Raw genomic sequence first — 19,597 nt, forward strand, 5'->3', positions numbered from 1 at the left:
ATATGTAGATAATCAATTGTCAGACTTTAGGATGTCAATCTATTGAAACCTAGTCAAATTTTACGAAGGTCGAGAAACGAAGATTTATAGCACATAGAAATACAATGATGGTATTTGTGAAGGTCATTGTTGCTTTCAAAAGTGGTTTGGATATTGTCTTCATCTACTACGCTTCAATAGTTGTAAACCAAAGAGAATTATATATTATACAAAGATGTTTGATCAAGTGCTTCTTTACAAGATAGATGGCATAAGACGAGCATGCAATTGTTGGGAAGCCACTTCAGCTTATTTCATCAAGTTGATTGAGGGAACATGAAAGTCAAAGATACCAATCAATGAAAGTCAAGAAGCAAATCAAGAAGAACAAAATAACAATCGACCTATAAATTTAATGGATGATAACTGCTTGACCATGCGGACCTTAAAACCGTCGAAAGTATTTTTGAGGTAGTTATTTGTGGTTAAGTTCAATTTGAATTCAAAATTTGTAACCACTTGGGTAAGGGTTATAAAATATAAATAGGTTTATTTTGTATTTTACAATGGTGACAAATTATGAAACAAATCATACATTCTTAAATATCGTAAATAACAAAAATTGGTAAACTAATGTTGATTGTTTTAATTTGGATCACCACTTTCATTGATTTTTGTTACAAGTTTCTCTACTTTCCTTAGTAATTTACTTTTCTACAAATGCTACTTTTATTTATCATTGTTTTATAGCATTTCTATCAATCATTGTATCCCTCTTTTGAATTCAACCATGTTTATTGTTCACCTAATCCATTTGTTATTACACTTCATCTTCATCTTCATAGAAATTCCAAAACCAAACAGAAAGGCCAATCGTTATGCGTGAGATCCTTGTGGAAGTCCATGTGAGCAAACAATTGAATTTTTTAAGCGTGTAGGCAAAATTGATGCTTCAAATTGATAATTTTCATAAATTATTTATCCCTCTTTCGAATTCAACCACGTCTACTTTTTACCTTTTCCATTTGTTATTAATCTTCATTCTCATATTTGCCAAAATTCAAAAAATCAAACAAAAATGATTGATTGTTATTCGTGAGATTCTTGTGAAAGTCCATGTGAAAAAACAAATTACTTAAGTGTGTAGGTAAAATTGGTACACAAAATTGATAATTTGCTTATCAAATCAGTACTTTGCATCATACCGAAACATAAACATACTCCAATTAAAATTAAAAACTAAATGTTTGTTAACCAAATAAAGTACACTTAAATAAAAAATATTTAGTTATCAAAACATGTAAAAAATAGATCAAACTGAATTCCCGATAAATAAAATTACATTTACATAATCAAAGTAGATAAATATACCGTACTTTTCTATGAAACAAAAATTTCAAAATTAATTTTAATGTTTTTAACAAAGTTCTACATTTTTTTTTTTCAATTTTTTTATATAAATAAGTCATTCACGTCAACTTTAATATTTAGACAAGTTCTTTTTAAATAGCTGAGTTAATTTTTTTGTCTGAATATATTTATTTAATAAATCATATAATTTTAAAGATCATTTAACAAATAAACTCAAATAGTTCACAAATATCTCAAATAATTAACAAAAGTTGTTAATTATTGAAGTTCTCAAAATATAGTATTTCTTTGGAGATACAATAACTATTGCGAGTAGATCAATCTCTTCTAAACTTATAGTGTATATCCCAGACAGTCGAGAGTTAAATCTCAAAGTCAAAGAATCCAAGTAATCTAAATCACATATGTTAACGATTTGTAATTATTAGCACAATGATCACATATACTAAATTTACAGCTCATAAAAAATTTATGAAATTGTAAATAAATAAATAAATAATAATATTTTAATTATCGTGTTTATTAAATATAATGTATGATTACTCGAATAATGTTATTCCTTTTAAAAATATTTTAATATTGTAAAATATTATATTTTAAATATAATATAGTTTATACATTATAATATTTAAAAATTGAGGAACTAAAAATTAATCTAATTTTCGGATACTAAAAGCACAGTTAAAATTAAAAAATATATATATATAAACCACACAAGTGCTTCTCATTTGTCTAATACTAAATCGAACAAGTTATTATAATAAAATAATTAATATAATTTTTTTAAAATTAACAAAATTGCCAATATATTTTTTCCTGGGTACAAAGATTACTTTAATTCACCCAATGTTGCAAAAAATTGCGTAAAAAGAAAATTGGGTAGCCCATAAAAGAAGACGAAGTTGGATCTTATCTGCAACACCCTGGTATTGTATCCACTTCGCTGGTAATAAGAAGAGAGAGCGGAGAATGTTGAGTCTCTCTGTGGCTTCACCTTCTTCTTCAACCATAAGCTTTCTCCCGAAGCCGTTGCCGTTCAAATCTTCCTTCACTGGCATTCAGCTCCGTCGCACTGCCACATGCTCCGTTCCACTCGCGAAACGCGCCGCTTCGGTGCCGGTGGTGATGATGACTAAGAGGGCGGAAGAATTGAAGGAAATTAGACAACTCAGCACCGAACAAATCAACGAAGAGGTTATCGACCTTAAGGGAGAGCTTGTCATGCTTCGCCTTCAGAAATCCGCTCGAAACGAGTTCAAGTCCAGTGAATTCGGCCGTATGCGCAAAAGGGTACTTGCTTTTTTTCTTCCCTCCTAATTTTTGGAAGTCATTTTTTTCTGCTTAGGTTAACTTGGTATGCCTTTGATTACAAGCTCACTTGAACTAATAATAAGATTACGTGCATTCGTTAATATATATTTTCTTTTCTTGGTTACAAACTATGACTATGGAAGTTTGTGAGAGAGCTTAGTTTGGTTTTCTCTGCTTTAACTTTGAAATTAACTATTGTGATAAGCTTGAGAATGTTTCAAATTAATATTGCAGTTATGTCCCAATACTTGATACTGTGAAAAATTATGAATCAATGTAGCTAATGGGGACCTCAATTGTGGTCACGTTGCGGTTGTAGAGACTCCAAAAACCTTGACATTGCAATAAAACATATGGTAGTGACCCTTTTGTAAAACCTTCTTGAGTGTTAGCTCCATTCCACTTGCCTTTTGTAAAGGGAAATGTAGAGGCAAGAAGCCTTGATCCGGATCCTGTTTCTGTTCTTTCCTCTCTCTGTTAGAGTAAAGTTTGAAACTAAAAGGGAATTTCATTAAGTTCAACAGTGAGATGAACATTGGAATTTGGAATGCAAGGTGAGAGGCTGTAAATCGGTAGTGATTAAAGTGGCGTTTGGTTGAGCTTACTAGAGCTTCTAGAAATAGCTTACAACTCTCACAAGTTGTTTTGAGCAAATTTCAATAAATTTCTTTGTGGGGCTTGTTAATATTAGCTCTCTTTTAAATCTTATTCTAACTGGTTTTACCATCAATTTTATGGCATAAACCCTTAAGCAAATATCTGGTGTAGTCAGCTACTAATATATTTTACTTCATGAAGTGGTGATAGCTTGGCCCATGCCCTCTGCACAAATTATGTGAAGACCATTTCATCCATTAACTTTTCCTTCTTTGTATTTTTTGTGCTTTGTATATGCTTATATACAACTCAGTTGTTTTGGTTGATTAAACTACAAAATTTGTCATTCATTCATTAAAATGTTAAGTTTTGAGAACTCTTGTTTCTAGATTCACATGAATTAGTCCAATCTGAGCTCATAAATTTGAATCTCCTACACATACTGTGTTTATTCTCTGAACCTGAAAAGGGAAAGCTCACTTAGAAACAAATTTCCCTGACAGCTAACCGGATTTGAATGGTCCTATGACATGTACGCTTGATTCCAATTTCGGGCATAGATTCAGTGTGACCTACCAACTTCTATTTCAAATTAAAATTATAGCATATTAGCATCATATGTCTCTAAGGTATGAACATGAAAATACAGTGAAAAAATATATTCAATTGTGCGAGATGTGTACTTCAGTTTCTTTGGGAAGCAGTTACAATGTCTACAACTCATGTTCCCAGGTGTGGCCAAGCAGGTTTCCGATGTTCATTTGGTCATGTCATAATTTTCACTCAGTTGAGCTTTAATAGATAAATACGTCAATCTTTTTTCTGAATTTTAAATTTAAGTCCCCAATAAAATTCACTTGTGCTGCCATTTACCATTTTCATCTCTTAAACAATATTGACCTTCTCCAGAACTCCTACTGAGATTCTGTCAGTACTGAAATTGTCATTCCTTCTGTTTCTATCTCTCCTTGCAACAAAAGCACACCGGGATCACAGTGTTTTGGTACCATGTCCAATTCAAGATATGCCCAGTGGAGAGATTGGATAGAATTTCGATTTCTCCTTCCTGATCTAGCCTCATCTTTATAATTTATTAGTTTATTACTTATGATCTTTACAACTTAAAATGATGAAATGATGCTAGATGGCTTTACCAATTACTAACAAAGGAGGTCCTTTTCTGGAGTCTACATTGTGCATTTCTTGTCTCTATTTATACTTTAGGTGAATGATATTGTGATTACAAATATCCATACAGATTGCTCGCATGCTTACTGTGAAGAGGGAAAGAGAAATTGAGGAGGGTATCGGTAAGAGGTTGTCCCGAAAGCTTGATAAAAAATGGAAGAAAAGCATTGTTGTAAGACCACCTCCATCTTTAAAGAAGCTTCGGGAGGAAGAAGCAGCAGCAGAAGCTGCAGAGGCTGAAAAGGCTGCGTGAGCTAACACTTAATTTGCAATTTACAGAGTTCAGTGGTTTTCATTGTGTATAATATATTGTTGGTAGTAATTTTATGTTGTTCCTGCGAGAAGGTTCATGCCTTTTATTTTTGTGACCAGAGATTCATGATCAAAACCATGATTCATATCCTTCAAATTAAGATAAACATTTTCTTAACTTGGAATTTCAATTTTATTAAAAAATCGCTTTTAGTTGCTTGCATAAACGATCACATTTTTTTGGAGCTTTATAGTGTCAACAATTGTCAATCAGTTTGATGATGCATTTGTTTCGGAAGGGCAAGTGATTGAGTGAAATCTTATTGGTTTATCCTATTATAATTTTGTTAAACTATTTTTATCCCATCTTATTTTACTATGGTAACGAAACAAGTATAAACTAGTAAAGCACCCATTTCTAACAATTTGATATTCATAAAACAACTCATCCAATAGTTTATATGATAATGTTGTATTAATATTTTCATAACATAATTTATTAGATTTCACAATGTTTTCCTTTTTTAATTATAAAATTTGTTGTGTAAATAAAATGCCACATTATGTGACTGAAAATGAACTCAGTTCGTTTTATACGACGAAGAAATTGTGACCATCAACGAATACAAATAACTTTTGGATTGATTTTAAGGATACTAATTATAAAACTAAAAAAAATAGTATGCATGAGGAGCGTTTGTGTTTAGATTAGAATATGGTATTGTTATGTATTATTACTCTGTTTAAATTAAAACTAGAATCAAATAAATGAATTGCAACAGTTTAAATCAATACAATTGCAGGAAAAAAAATTCAATAAATTAAAGATAACATCACAGAAAATGGACTAAATTTTCATTGTTTGGAAAAGTTATTTAACAAAAAAAAAATAGTTAAAGTTATTTCGTTATATTTTTATTAAAAGAATAACTTATTAATCTGGCTCTTGTTGCCAATTTAGTCTTTAAAAGAACAAAAAATCTGATTAAATCTCTAATGTGAGAAAAGTACAAATTAGCCCCTAAATATCATTCCTTAATCACAAAATAGTTTCTGATTTAGTATCAAATTGATTCTTAAAATTATATTTTAATAACGAAATGGTTCTACAAAACTTAAAAAACAGAACTTAATTGAAAGATTTTTTACACATTTAACAACAAAATCAATTTTTTTGTTCTTTAAGGGTTAACTTGACAATGTCTCGTACATTCAAGGTTGTTTACCCCTATTTTATTAATCATTAACTTAAATCAATTTAATTGATTTTGTTCCCTCCTATCCTATAGTTTATTTACTAAAAAAACTAATTTTATTTATCTGATTATTATGGAAAAAGCGGTAACGAAAACCACACCACAGAACAAAAATCCCTATTTAAAATAGACCGCCGAAACTCAAATCAAGCAACAGTCTTGTAATTCCATGATTATGTTATGAATTGAGTTTGAGGAATCTGAGAAACACGAAGACTGAACCTCCATGGAAGACGAAACAGAGAAACAGAAGAAGCACTTAGCAATGGTAGAAAGGCTTTCGAAGCGCCCCCAAAGCCGTTCAACAAACCCCGAATCCTCAACTGAATCCACCTCCTCCGTCCTCTCACACTTCTCCGAACTCAAAACCTCCATAGAGTTCCAACTCCAACAATCCCAATCTCTTTCCTCCGATCCACCAAACCTCAAACTCCATTTCCAGAACATCTCCGAATCAATCTCCGATTTGGAAAAACTCGTCGCCCAAAACTCCTACCTCCTACCCTCTTACGACGTTCGAACCTCCCTCAAAACCGTCTCCGACCTAAGACAATCCCTCCAAAACCTCACCAACCAACTCATCCCCAAAACCAGATTCTCCTTCAAGAATAAACCCACCAAGAAGGACCCCAAGGACACCGCTATTCCGCAACCCAAACAACCCCCTCAACCCTCCATTCCCGACACGCGCCTCGCCGCGCGTGAATCTCCCGGCTTCAGAAACAAAGTTGGTGAGGTTTTGGTCGCCGAGTTCAGAGGCTCCGAGGTTGGGGAATTCGCCGTTTCGGATCTCGATTCCTGCGAAGTGAGGATAATAGGTTCCGTTAGGGCGCTTTTCGTACACCGGTTGAAGAATTGTAGGGTTTACGTGGGGCCTGTGACTGGCTCTGTTCTTATCGAGGAAGCTGAGGGTTGCGTCTTCGTGATGGCGTCGCATCAGATTCGGATTCACTCTGCCAGAAAAAGCGATTTCTACCTTAGGGTTAGGAGTAAGCCAATAATCGAGGACAGTAACGGCGTGAGGTTTGCGCCGTATTGTTTGAGTTACCCAGGGATTGAGGAGGATCTTCGCGGCGCCGGTCTCGACGCGGAGACCGGGAACTGGGAAAATGTGGATGATTTCCGGTGGCTGCGGGCGGTGCAGTCTCCGAATTGGTCGGTTTTGCCGGAGAGTGAGAGGGTTGGGATTATTGATGTATCGAATTTGAAAAATGGGGATCAGGAAATTTGATCCGAGTCTCAGCATTGTTTCTTTTATGTGTGATCGAGTCTTGGTATGTTCCTTTATCGGAATTTGATGTTGAGATCAACGTGATTTTGGTTTCAATAGTGCAATGAATTGAAATGTTTTTGGACGTGTTTAGTTTCGGTGTAGGAATGAGTTTTCTGTGTTTTGCTTCCATGTAGGGTTCCATTTTCTCTTTTCTATTATTATTTGGCTTCTACAATGTTAGTTTGATTTTATCATGATTTGGAATCGCTGGTTGTTGATTATTTGTTTGCTTATGTAATTCATTGGTGAATAATGGTTGTTGGATTGTTTCTTCTAGGAAGCTACTATGAATGTGTTATGAAAAACTTGAAACATTGGTAGTATAGTGTGTGGCTCAAAATATCACATTCTTTTTTCACTAGTTTTGCATACAGAAGAAAACTTTGAATTAAAAGAGTAATGAACCCTGAAGGAAGATTTTATTACATTGGATTTTTGGACTGTGATACACGCATTGAATGGCCAAAGAATCATGGTGTACAATTTGTTTAACAATATGATCAATAGTAGTATCAAAAGTTGGCTATGCAGGATTACAGTAAATAAGACACTGAAATTAAATTGACTCCTAAAATATGATGTTCAACACATTTGCGAGTGAGTGAGATGATACGTTAATTGAACATTGGCAATAGCGGAAACCTAAATGAAAAAATATGAAATGGAATAACAAACATATTTTGTCGAGAGCTAAGAACAGAAATTGGTGAATATATCAAACAAGAAACAGATATAAGGGACGCAGTAATACCAGAATCTATAAAAGCATTTGCTTTGGAAATTGTCGAACTGCGGAATAATGAAGGCTTATATATACTCAAAGATAATAGAATTTGGATAAAGGACAATTTTTCCTTCTTTTAAAATTCCTTCATCAAAGCCGTCTTAGCTCAGTGGTAGAGCGCGTGGCTTTTAACCACGTGGTCGTGGGTTCGATCCCCACAGACGGCGACTTTTTTTATTTTTAGACCTTAAAACTCTATTATAATTTTATTTTTGAAAACCCCTTACATTAAAAAAATATGTATATAAATTATATCTTATTACCTTAAAATAACATCTATATCCGGCCAAACTTTTTGTTATTATCAATTTTGATAAAAGAATGTACTAAATAGTATTTCAATTTTAGGGCTGATATTTATATTTCAATTTTTTTAGAACTTAAAACTATATATATATATATATAACTATATATATATATATATATATATATATATATATATATATATATATTAGGACAATTGATATGAATAAAATGTATCCAATTGATTATATGTTATAAGAACATAGAATAAGTACAAAGAAATTGCAACTTAATAAGATAGTGTCACTAATTTGATTTTTTTTTTATCTAATCCTTTAATAAATTCATAACACTCCCAATCATTTTTATAATTTCAAAGTAAATTTCAAGCATTTAAAAAATAATTTGTACTGATCTAAAATTTCCTATTATGTCATTCAAACATAAATATGAAAATTGTAACAACATATAATGAGTATCTACTCAACGACATTTCTCTTCTCTTCTTCTTAACATCGCGATATTTTCTTTTCTGCATTCCAGTTTCTCTGTACATAATTACAATAAATAACATTTTTTCTTATTATTATTTGGGACAATCCGACATCAGCACCTTATCACCCTGTCCCCTTGTTTTGTTTCCTATTTTTTCTCTGTTTTTCGTCATTCTCTGATCTTCAAACCAGTCGTGACTCCCGAGAAAGCCCCCAATTTTTACTTCATTTTTTTATTGTAATTTAAATTCTGGGATGCTCCATATTATATATATATATATATATATATATATATATATATATATATATATATATATATATATATTCAACTTTTATTTCTGTATTATTAGTAATTTTTCAGTTTAAACATTTAATTTTACCTATAGTTAAAAATAATTGTAATTATGAAACTTTGTTTTTAAGTATGATAAACAAACACTATATATTTGATTTTTTTAATCACATAATTGGCTTTTCATATTTATAGTACTGTTAATAAAATTCAGTGAAATTGTTTGGGCAAGTTTTCTCTAAAAATTCTTATGAAATAAGTTTTGTATAAATTTTGCTGTAGACTTAGTATGTCGAAATATTCATAGAAAAAGTTTTCTAAAATATGAAATATTTTAGTTGTGTAATTAATAATGTAAATATGTTACTTTATTTATATTAAAACATATAATCCTAACTATTTTACAAATTAAGGATAAAGAAAAGTTAACTGAAATGCGTTCTTTCATAACCCGTTTTTAAGTCTGATGGTTTATTTTTGAAATCTTTATTTTTTATAAATAAATATATTGATAAATAATAAAAGAATAAAATTATTTTTAAAAGTAATAAAATGAAAATTACTTGTGAAGATAAAAATAATATAAATTCAACTTTTTCACTTATTATGAAATATGATACAAATAATCGAAAGATAAAAATAATATAAATTTAATTTTTTTATTTATTGTAAAACATGATACAAATAATCGAAGTAAGGAGTTTTATATTAATTATTAGAACGTGATAAAAAGACATCCTCAACTATAAAATACCTAATAGTAAAAGAGATAAAATTGTAAAAATATTATTTAAAATGAGAACGATAACAAATATAACTTCAAAACTATATTTTTTTCAAAAGAAATATTCAATTATATTTTAATATTAAATTATGTATTTTTGTCACAGTAATAATAATGATTAAATATGTACATTTTGATTATATTATTTTTATCCATTCAAAAGTATAAAAATTACCTCAATATAAAATATTTTGCTTTGTTTTTATTTTTGTTTGAAATTTACACTCTTCCATTAATCAATATAAATACTTTAAAATTCACATAATTTTATTTTAAAAAAAATACATTAGTTTCTTTTGTTAAGCAAAATGTTCAACCATCTAACATGCGAATTAACTTAGTAATCATTCCAGTTTAATATGTGATATCGGATAATTGCATAAAATATTCAAATATGTTTATAATAATCTTACTAACTTTAAACATATTTTATACATGATCATTTATGATGAAAGAAAGACACGATTTGTATGGAAAAAAAAATGTAAACATTTATTTTAATAAAAGTAGGTGTTGGGAGCATTTGTATTTTAGAAACATGTAATCAATTATTGATAATTAATATAGATGAATACATGCATCTAAATATTAAATATTATAGTTGTTAAAAGGAACTTACCGAATGAGGCAAAAGTTGGCCGTCTGTTATGACCAAATAAAAAATAGGAAGTGAAAAGCAAGTCTTCAACTTCATTTTCATAATACATTATATAATAATATATTACAGCTGAATCGGAGAAACGCGTCCAGTTTCAATTCAATTACTTTTTACAAAATTATTAGTTCTTGTTGAACTTAATAAAAATGTAATCATTATATATTTATTAAATTCGGAATATAAAGTGAATTGAGAGTTTTAAGTTAAAAGTTTAGATGAATAAGATCATTTAATATTTAAGAAAAAAAAACTTATATATAAACTTTTTATTTTTAACAATTTAAATTGAGGGTGACGTTTTAATCTCATTTATTTATGATTTATTCATGTCGAATAAGATAATTGATATCTTGATCTTTAATATAAATTTATTTATTATTTATTAGTGTTGGATTTTTTATATATTTTTTCGAATATCTATTACAAGTCAAAATTTTCTTTGTATAGTTTTAATTTTATTTGTATTGAGTTACGAGTGGATATTGTTTGTTGATGTTTTTATGCCTTTCTATCGAATTGTGTGTCAATATATATTGACACTTAAGAGTGCATTATCTTTTTCTTCTGTACATGGTTATTATCATTATGATATTTTTTTGTTAGTATTCATATAAATTAATAAGGTTATCACATGAAGTATTTTTTTTTATTAAATAGTATTTAGAACCTCTTGCATGTGACAATGTTTGGACTATATAATCTTAATTTCAGAATTTAAGTGGATTGATTAATATGGTCACTGGAAGTGTATAATAGTTTTAAGCTACACAATATATATATATATATATATATATATATATATATATATATATATATATATATATAATTTATATTATTAAATGTTATTATTAGGAATGTAGTTCTTATGCCAAAAATAAATTCTATTTAAAACATATACAAGGACATATAAAATCAATAATGAATATGAAAGATAAAAGCTACTTTTAGGAATTTTTCAATCTTGACTCCAATCGCTTTTAATTCATAGACAATTTCATTAATATTACTAAGGTGATCAGAGATTTTTGTATCATTACTCATGCATAAGCTATGAAACTTTTCCTTTAGTAACAATCGATTTGAGATGTCCTTTGCCTGATAGAAGCCTTCAAGTCTCTCCTAAAGTTCATTTGCAGTTGACATTCTCTGTACGTTTAAGAAATATGAAGATTATCTACGCCAATAATTTGTAGGTAATGTGCAATTTTCATAGGTAACTTGATGTTATATATGAATTACCTACAAAGCGCATTTCATAAGTAATTAGCTGATAGGTGACTTTATTTACGAAAATGTGATTTGTAGATAACTTTTACCTATGTACTTTATCTACGAAACTACAACGTCGAAACTGTTCGTAGGTAACTTACATACAAAACAGTTCTTAGATAATTTACCTACAAAGATATATGTAAGTAAATTACCTACAAAAATCTTCGCAAGTAACTTATCTAGTTCCTTTCACTTCTCTTCCTCCATGTAAGAAGTTATTCCTTTTAACGTGTTGTGTAATCCATATTGTATCAACACATCTTTGACTTGAGTTTGCCATAAGTCAAAGTTGATCATTCCATCAAATTTCTCTATGTCACACTTAATAGCACTTGTAAATGTCATTGCAACCAAGGATGATTCCCTAGCAAGAAATTAATTTTTTCTGATGTGGAAGATCAAACTAAGTTACAACCATAAAGAATACTAAGAAAAAATCCTACCGAACCAAAGGCTCTTGACACCACTTGTTGGGAAAAACACACATATTCCCCACAAAATCATCCTATAAGCAGAGAAATAATAACAACACAATTAACGCAAAATTAAGATGTGGAAACTCCAATTTGGATAAAAACCATACTATGTGAAAATTCTTACAATACATAAACAATACTCTTAAATCCCTTGAACCAAGTATCCCACACTTTCCAAAGCTAGAATTTAACCTAAATCTCACAATACTTAACTACAAGAATACAAGTCAAATAAGCTTAAAATGTCTTTCACTTAGGATAATAAACACCATGGACCTTAAATCTATTATATAACCACTATTACCCATTCCAAAATATATCATAGGTGATATGAGACTTGCACGATGTATTTTCATCAAACCAACACTATGAGTATTTTAGTAGTTAAAATAGGGATAAGGATGAGGGTGTGATGGGTATTAGAGTGAGTATGGAGACGAAAAAGAGACAAATATGTACATATTCATCTCCATTTTCATACCCAATTGAAAAAAATGGATATTATCCATACTTATACTTGTACCCATATATTGTGGAGATCTTCTGTTAAAATAAAGACAAATTCGAATGATACCGATGAAGATAAATTTATTTGTCATTTCTAAATATTATTTTTAAAAAATTGACTAAAGACTTTCGATTTCAAATACCAATAATAAATAAAATTACGAAAAATGTAACTTAAAGGACCACCACGTGTGTTGATGATGGGTGATGTTGACGTTAAAATTTGACATACACAAATTGGACATGAGGAGGCTAGAGACACAAAAATATATTGCCATTGTTCTGCATAAATGTTGAATTCCAAGCATCAATTCTTAACGTGTAGTAATTTAGATTGAATAGTATTGTTTGACGTTAGAGTCATGGATTTTATCTCCAAGTTTTAAAAATATGGATTAAATTATTTTTATCGACACTTAATATAATTGTTCAAATAACTAACATACATTTAATCATTAATTTAAAAAAATTAAAAATAAACCTCTTAAAGTATATTATTAGTAGTATAGTAGTATTCACAATACTAATAAAGATAATCACAATGTTGATGATGATAGTTTTTAATAATAAAAACAATGACCATTGTAATTATAATGGTTTTGTGTTAGTTTATAATAAAAGCATATAAATGACGTCATTTAAATTAGCTTAATTTAAAATTAGTTTTAATCAAAGTTGATCCAATAAGAAAGATGTTATAATAAGTTAATTTGGCAAAACAAAAAGTGTAGATAATTGACGTATATTTCAACACAAAAGAATGTTGGGGAAATAAACGCGCGATTAAGGAATAATAATTCAGATATGGCTGCTGGCCGGCGGAATAGGATTAAGGGTTCAATTATCTTGTAAGGATATGTTCTTAAAAATATCTCTTTAGAAGTTTTTATAAATAAATATTTCACTCTTTTAAATAAATAAAGCTAAACATAAACTAGGTCAGTTTTATCCCCAAAGTGGCAACACATTGCAAGAAATTTACAGCTACCTAAAAGAAGTTAAGGGCTTGTTATTATTTTGTTTTCTTTAACCATGTGTGCATGTTATTATGAGTTAATTCATTCTTTTCACACATTTTAATTTTAAATTTATCATTTCAGATAAATTTTATTTTTTATTTTTGTGATTTTTAGGAGTATTAGAACAAGATAATCTGCTTTGGTTTATATGAAGTTCATTAATAAATATATGAATTATTCATGACATCATAATATTATCTGTCCAATGAGACATAATCTCAAAACTAACAAGTTGTTGGACATCATGATTATTAATTATTAATTTTTATTTTTGTTGTAATGTATGAAAAGTAAAAGATTTGTGAATACATAGATGGATACAATGTAAGATATCCAGATACGTAAATTAATATATATGATTTTAAAGTAAATGTAAAATAAAAATGTTTTTTTTAAATGTTAATAAATATATTTAAAATAATTATTTTTTATTTATCCTTAATTCTATTGTCTACAAAACTTCCAAATATTTCACTTTCTATCTAAGATTTTGGGCAAAGCAGTAATATTTCTTTTATAATCACCGAACAGACAGCGGTGAATAAATACATTTTAGAAAATAAATAATTTTATTGTGTAGTACGTCAACAAAATTTCACACTATTTATAAGTAAAAAAAAATATATTTATAATTATGTTCCTCTGTTAATTCATTAAAATACCTATTGAGATGAAATCATAATAAACTCACTATAGAGTATACTTCAATTATTTAAATGTAGTGATTGATCACATCGATATTTTAATAAACTTAATATTGGAACAGCTTTTAATATAATTATTTTATTACTTTTAGATATCATATATTGTCATGTGATTTTTTTTCGTGTTTTAATGTAAATTAGGTCACTTGGGATCAACATAAAAAAAAAGGAAAAATTTGAGAAGACGTCCACGTTTATAAAGAAAAACAATTAGATGAAATGTAAAAGTAAATAAATTCTAATTATTTTTACTCTATTTAAATATAATCTCCAAAAATCAACTTTTAATCAATAAGATTACATTTAAATTTTTATATCAAGTTTTAATCTAAGAAAGTTTTTTTTTGTAAGAAAATTTAATAAAATTGCTGTTAATTAACTCGAAAATTAATTAATTAAAGTTATATTTCTATATAGAAAGAGTATATGATATGATAAAACATTTTATTATAGCAAGAAAAGTGCAGCGAAACGATGAGTTGCAAAGAATTAGACTATTTACTTCTAATGATTCCAATAATTCCTGCAAATATAAAAATAAAAATAGTTGGTATCACCGTGACTTTAGGTTAACAAATATAATAATAAAATGGTAAAAAGAAAAAAGAAAGTCAAAAAAATATAAAACCAGTGCTGTTTGTGTGAATTGACATCAACACGTGCCCATGTATGGACAAAAGCCACAGTGTCCTCACATTTCAAGTTTGTACAACACTCATCATATCACACCATATATAAGAACAAGTGTTCATGGAATCACTCACACTCATCCTAGTATCATCTTCTTCATCATCATCATTTTCTCAGAACAAACATAAACACTTGTTCAAAACCACATGCCAAACAACATCAACTTCAACAACGATTCTCTGCATGTTTCCCTTCGCAACCTCTCCCAACTCAGCACACGAATGGATTCGCTTCAGAGCTTTGTCTCCCAATCCATTCAATCCCACACTCTCCTCACGCACCACCAAATGAACATCGTATCCAACGAGATCCTAACCGCAATTCGCCACGTCATCACCAACGGCGCAGCCTTAGTCGCCGCGTCGGAGAACGTGCTTCCCTTCTCGGAGACTCCCAACAACGAAACCAACGTGGTGGAGCTGGACGCGATGGAACTCCTGGCGCAGCACCTCCACTTCTGCGAGGTGTGCGGGAAGGGCTTCACGCGCGACGCCAACCTTAGGATGCACATGCGAGCCCACGGGGACGAGTTCAAGACTGCGGACGCGCTCGCGAGCCGGGCGCGTGGGAAAACGACGCGGTTCTCGTGCCCCTTCGAAGGATGCAACCGCAACAAGACGCACAAGAAGTTCAGGCCGTTGAAGTCGGTGTTCTGTCTGAGGAACCACTTCAAGAGGAGCCACTGTCCCAAAACGCTGTCGTGCGAGCGCTGTCGGAAGAAGAGCTTCGCGGTGCTCTCGGACTTGAGGAGTCACATGAAGCAGTGTCGGGGAGAGGCCACGTGGAAGTGCTCGTGCGGAACCACGTTTTCGCGGAAGGACAAGCTGTTTGGACACGTGGCGCTGTTCGAGGGGCATTTGCCTATGCTTCAAGAGGAGAAGGAGACCTCGGCGGCGGCGGCGGTGGTAGCGGTGGTGGAAGGGTCGGTGAAGGAAAGTGACGGTGGTTTGGATGGGTTACCTGAAGGGTTCTTTGATGGGTTGGATGAATTCGGGTTTGGTTCCACTGAAAGCTCCTCTTCACCGGAAGAAACTTCGATTTTGGGTTTCCCACAAATAATTTAAATGGAAACTCATTTCTAATTTAATCGGAAGATATTTGTTGCAAGTATTTTATGTGCTTGTTAAAAAAAATAAAAAAGAATAAATATTAGCAAGTGAAGAGTTAGTAATCTTTTTTAAGTTCATCCAAAAAAAAAGTTTTTGAAATTGTAGATCAAATTTATCTCACGTAGCTGATTAATTAGGAAACACATAACATTTTACGATAAATAAAATAAGAGAAATGTTGATGATGATTCACTACTAACATACTTTCTGCATTAAATTTAATCAAACAAGACTCAGATTCAATAAGCAAGAAGTCGGACTCGCAAAGTTTCATAATTTAGAGAAACTAGACTCAAATTCTACAATTGATTCAAAATTTAAAACAAGTCACAAAGTTTTATATAAAATTTAGTTAAGAACAAAAGTGATATAAAGAATATGTTAACATGGTGGTAAAATTGGATTTCTTTTTAAGCATTCTTTTTGAATTTAAATGGTGTGGATAGAACAAATATAATTAAGATGACTAATAAATTAGACTATGATACTTTGATATAAAAAAATTGATAAATTTTGACAAAGATTTTTTTTTTTTAAATTACAATAAATCTTTCTCTTTTCTTCTTGAGTCACACCAAATCTTTCAAACCTTTCTTTCATCAAATTGAAAAAGTTATGTCGACATTACAAAAAAACTTTGTTAAAAAATATTTTTCCTAATAAATTTCTCAAACGTATTAATTCAGAATAATAACAAAGACAATTTTATATAAATTGTTTTAATTAAATAACAATGGAAATAAACAACAAAAATTTACACTTTGTGATTAAGATTTAAAATCTTGTATTATATTATAGGAAAAATAATAAGTATCACGTCACGTGGATAAATAAATGATCATAAGTCATTTTCATTTTTCTTTTACACGAGTCAGTCCACTTTATGGGTTGATTGATATCCATCGTCAATTAATCAACTCTCTTCTCTTTCTTATAAATAAATCATTTAGTCAAAATATTTTTAAAGCAAACTAATATTTTATGTAATATTTCGTTTGAACTTTTATAGAATTACAAAGAATAGAACCAACAATATAAAAAACTTCTTCTCCTAAAAAGTAAATAAATTAACACATTTTGTTATCTAAAATATACCCAACATTTCATTAAACAATCATGAAAATGTCAACTCCCTTATTGTAAGTTGGAATGTTAGCAATCAATTTTTTACACCAATGCACTAAAGATTATTCTAAATAATCAAGAGTTGAATTCCTTACTTTCCCAAACACGGTTTTTCTATTTGCTTCAAATACGACATTGGCAACCCTAAAGACTCAACAACAAAGTTTAATGTCCACAAAAATGCCCTCAAACTTCACCTTTTTGCACTTTCATTTAAGATTGTCTTCGATCTATTTTATAGCAACTACGATTCTTCCACCTTCATCCCAAACACATAAATCAATTCCAACGAAATCTTTAAAGATATATTTAAAATCATCGCAAGTTTTCTTTATTGCTAAGTAGACAACTCCACGACTATTGAATGGATTAACTAATGATTAATTTATGGTTTAAATATGTTTTTTGTTCTTTAATTTTAATGAATTTTGAAATTAGTCAATTTTATAATTTTGGACCAATTTAGTTCTTCATCTTTCGAAATGCGTGAATTTAATCTTTTTAATCAAATTTTATTAAGTTTATTTGACATTTCAAGCACGTTTCATAATAGTATTTGACTTAACATGCAAAAAATGTGTCAAACAATATAAACAACTCAAATACAATGCTGAAATGCGTATAGAACATCAAATAAATTTAACAAAATTTGATTAAAAGGACTAAATTCACATATTTCAAAAGATGAAGGACTAAATTAGTTAAAAGTTTCGAGATGAACTAATTTTAAAATTTACTAAAAGTTAAGGGACAAAAACATATTTAACCCTTAATTTATATATACTTATTGTTTAAGGACTTTTGTTTCTATTAAAATTGTTTATAGGCTTTGATCACTTCTATCGTTATCAAGTAAATTTGTAAGAATATCCTACTAGTCAAAGGAACCAATTGATAGAAAGCTTTTTAAAGTCTTTTTAAAATTTAATTATATCTATCTTAATTAAACTTTTATTTCACTTTATAGGTAACTAATTAAATCTTCAAATTAACTTTACGGATACACACACATGTTTAAAGTGTGTATTACAGGGAAGATGATATATACATATTAATAACATATAAAAATGAATTAATTTAAGAAAATAAAAAAATTATTAGGACCAAAATTAGAGTTTTCAGATTTAGGTATATTATACGTTAAAGTTTGAAACATGGGAGGTTCCGAAAGACACAGGAATGAATGAGGTAGTTTTGTAAGTTTGTTTGGTGGAGGAAAGTGGTCGTAATCGTGAAACACGGTATTATGAGATGAATTGATGCACGCGAAATGCATGCGTGAGTGACATCAGGCTTGACTTTGAGTCAATTGTTGGCTCTCCGGCATACCCAAAAGGTTAAAACTTATCAACCCTTATGGTGTGATGGTCAGCTTTCAAAATTGAATAACACGCTCCAAGTGGGAGGCTATCTCACATTTACGTAATTCAAAAATAATAGAACACCTTATACGTTTTTTTAAGTAAAACTTTAATTTTATTTTTATATTTAAAATTTTGATTACTAGGTGCGAGTTCGAAATTTTCTCCCAAGGACCTCTTTGACCTAGCGTTGGGCGACTTTGATAAATATATAATTTACAAATGTTTTATTATATGAATGGTTATGGTATTTGAAGGATATCTATGTAATGGATGTTTGATTCGAGAAAAAAAATTGAATGGATAGGTTGTAATGGATATGGTCTTCCTAAGGAGGAATGTCATATTGGTTAGTTTACTTTTATGCATTGAGTAATATAGTTCATATTGTGAAGTCATCATAATTCTACTAAACTCATAAACTCATATAGAGAATGGAGTTTAGGCTGTGAGAGTTGAAAAAAGTTTTTATAGTAGATTTGGAGCGAGAGATCCCACTTTTGACAAATATTATAAGTGATCTAACTTTGTCATAGAAAATTGAGATCTAGTAAATTTGGGTCCATCGTGATATTTTATTTCATTATTATATGATAGGTGCATGACATCATCACCAACTTGACTTAATACATACATTATGGAATTGAGTCTAAAATATATTATATTATAATTAGAAGATGTGATTAATTATGAATACATGTTATATGAAAAATGTATGGAGTGATATATTTATTTAAACTTTGTGATTTTATAATATGTGATGATAAAAAATACTGTTTAGTTTTTTTTTCTTCAGAATGCGGTTAATCCGCGTGTGATGATACATTTGTACATATAATATTTTTATGCGTG

At 29.8% G+C, this 19,597-nt stretch overlaps 3 protein-coding genes and 1 non-coding gene across 4 annotated transcripts; all 4 read left to right on the forward strand.

Annotated features, from left to right (window-relative positions):
* The first annotated feature begins 2,234 nt into the window (after nt 1–2,234).
* On the forward strand, nt 2,235–4,921 carry LOC114176327 (50S ribosomal protein L29, chloroplastic). The gene is made up of 2 exons (XM_028061338.1): nt 2,235–2,640; nt 4,517–4,921. Exons 1-2 carry the CDS (start codon nt 2,320–2,322, stop codon nt 4,697–4,699), a joined length of 504 nt encoding a protein of 167 aa, XP_027917139.1. The 5' UTR covers nt 2,235–2,319; the 3' UTR covers nt 4,700–4,921.
* Nucleotides 4,922–6,043: 1,122 nt separating this feature from the next.
* Nucleotides 6,044–7,448, forward strand: LOC114176013 (tubulin-folding cofactor C). The gene has a single exon (XM_028060900.1). It carries the CDS (start codon nt 6,181–6,183, stop codon nt 7,183–7,185), a length of 1,005 nt encoding a protein of 334 aa, XP_027916701.1. The 5' UTR covers nt 6,044–6,180; the 3' UTR covers nt 7,186–7,448.
* Nucleotides 7,449–8,106: 658 nt separating this feature from the next.
* Nucleotides 8,107–8,178, forward strand: TRNAK-UUU. Its single transcript has one exon. It is a non-coding gene; the product is annotated as a tRNA-Lys (tRNA).
* Nucleotides 8,179–15,137: 6,959 nt separating this feature from the next.
* Nucleotides 15,138–16,364, forward strand: LOC114177404 (protein SENSITIVE TO PROTON RHIZOTOXICITY 1-like). Its single transcript, XM_028062729.1, has one exon. It carries the CDS (start codon nt 15,297–15,299, stop codon nt 16,212–16,214), a length of 918 nt encoding a protein of 305 aa, XP_027918530.1. The 5' UTR covers nt 15,138–15,296; the 3' UTR covers nt 16,215–16,364.
* The last annotated feature ends 3,233 nt before the right edge of the window (nt 16,365–19,597 follow it).

The sequence above is a fragment of the Vigna unguiculata genome, chromosome 3 (assembly GCF_004118075.2).
Source record: "Vigna unguiculata cultivar IT97K-499-35 chromosome 3, ASM411807v1, whole genome shotgun sequence".
Taxonomy (NCBI): Eukaryota; Viridiplantae; Streptophyta; class Magnoliopsida; order Fabales; family Fabaceae; genus Vigna; species Vigna unguiculata.

Bases quoted from the DNA above. Each gene is read 5' to 3' on its own strand.
- LOC114176013 (XM_028060900.1), top strand. From the start codon at position 6,181: ATGGAAGACGAAACAGAGAAACAGAAGAAGCACTTAGCAATGGTAGAA.
- LOC114176327 (XM_028061338.1), top strand. From the start codon at position 2,320: ATGTTGAGTCTCTCTGTGGCTTCACCTTCTTCTTCAACCATAAGCTTT. The intron at 2,641-4,516 runs GTACTTGCTTTT...ATATCCATACAG, and splicing joins TCGGCCGTATGCGCAAAAGG to ATTGCTCGCATGCTTACTGT.
- LOC114177404 (XM_028062729.1), top strand. From the start codon at position 15,297: ATGCCAAACAACATCAACTTCAACAACGATTCTCTGCATGTTTCCCTT.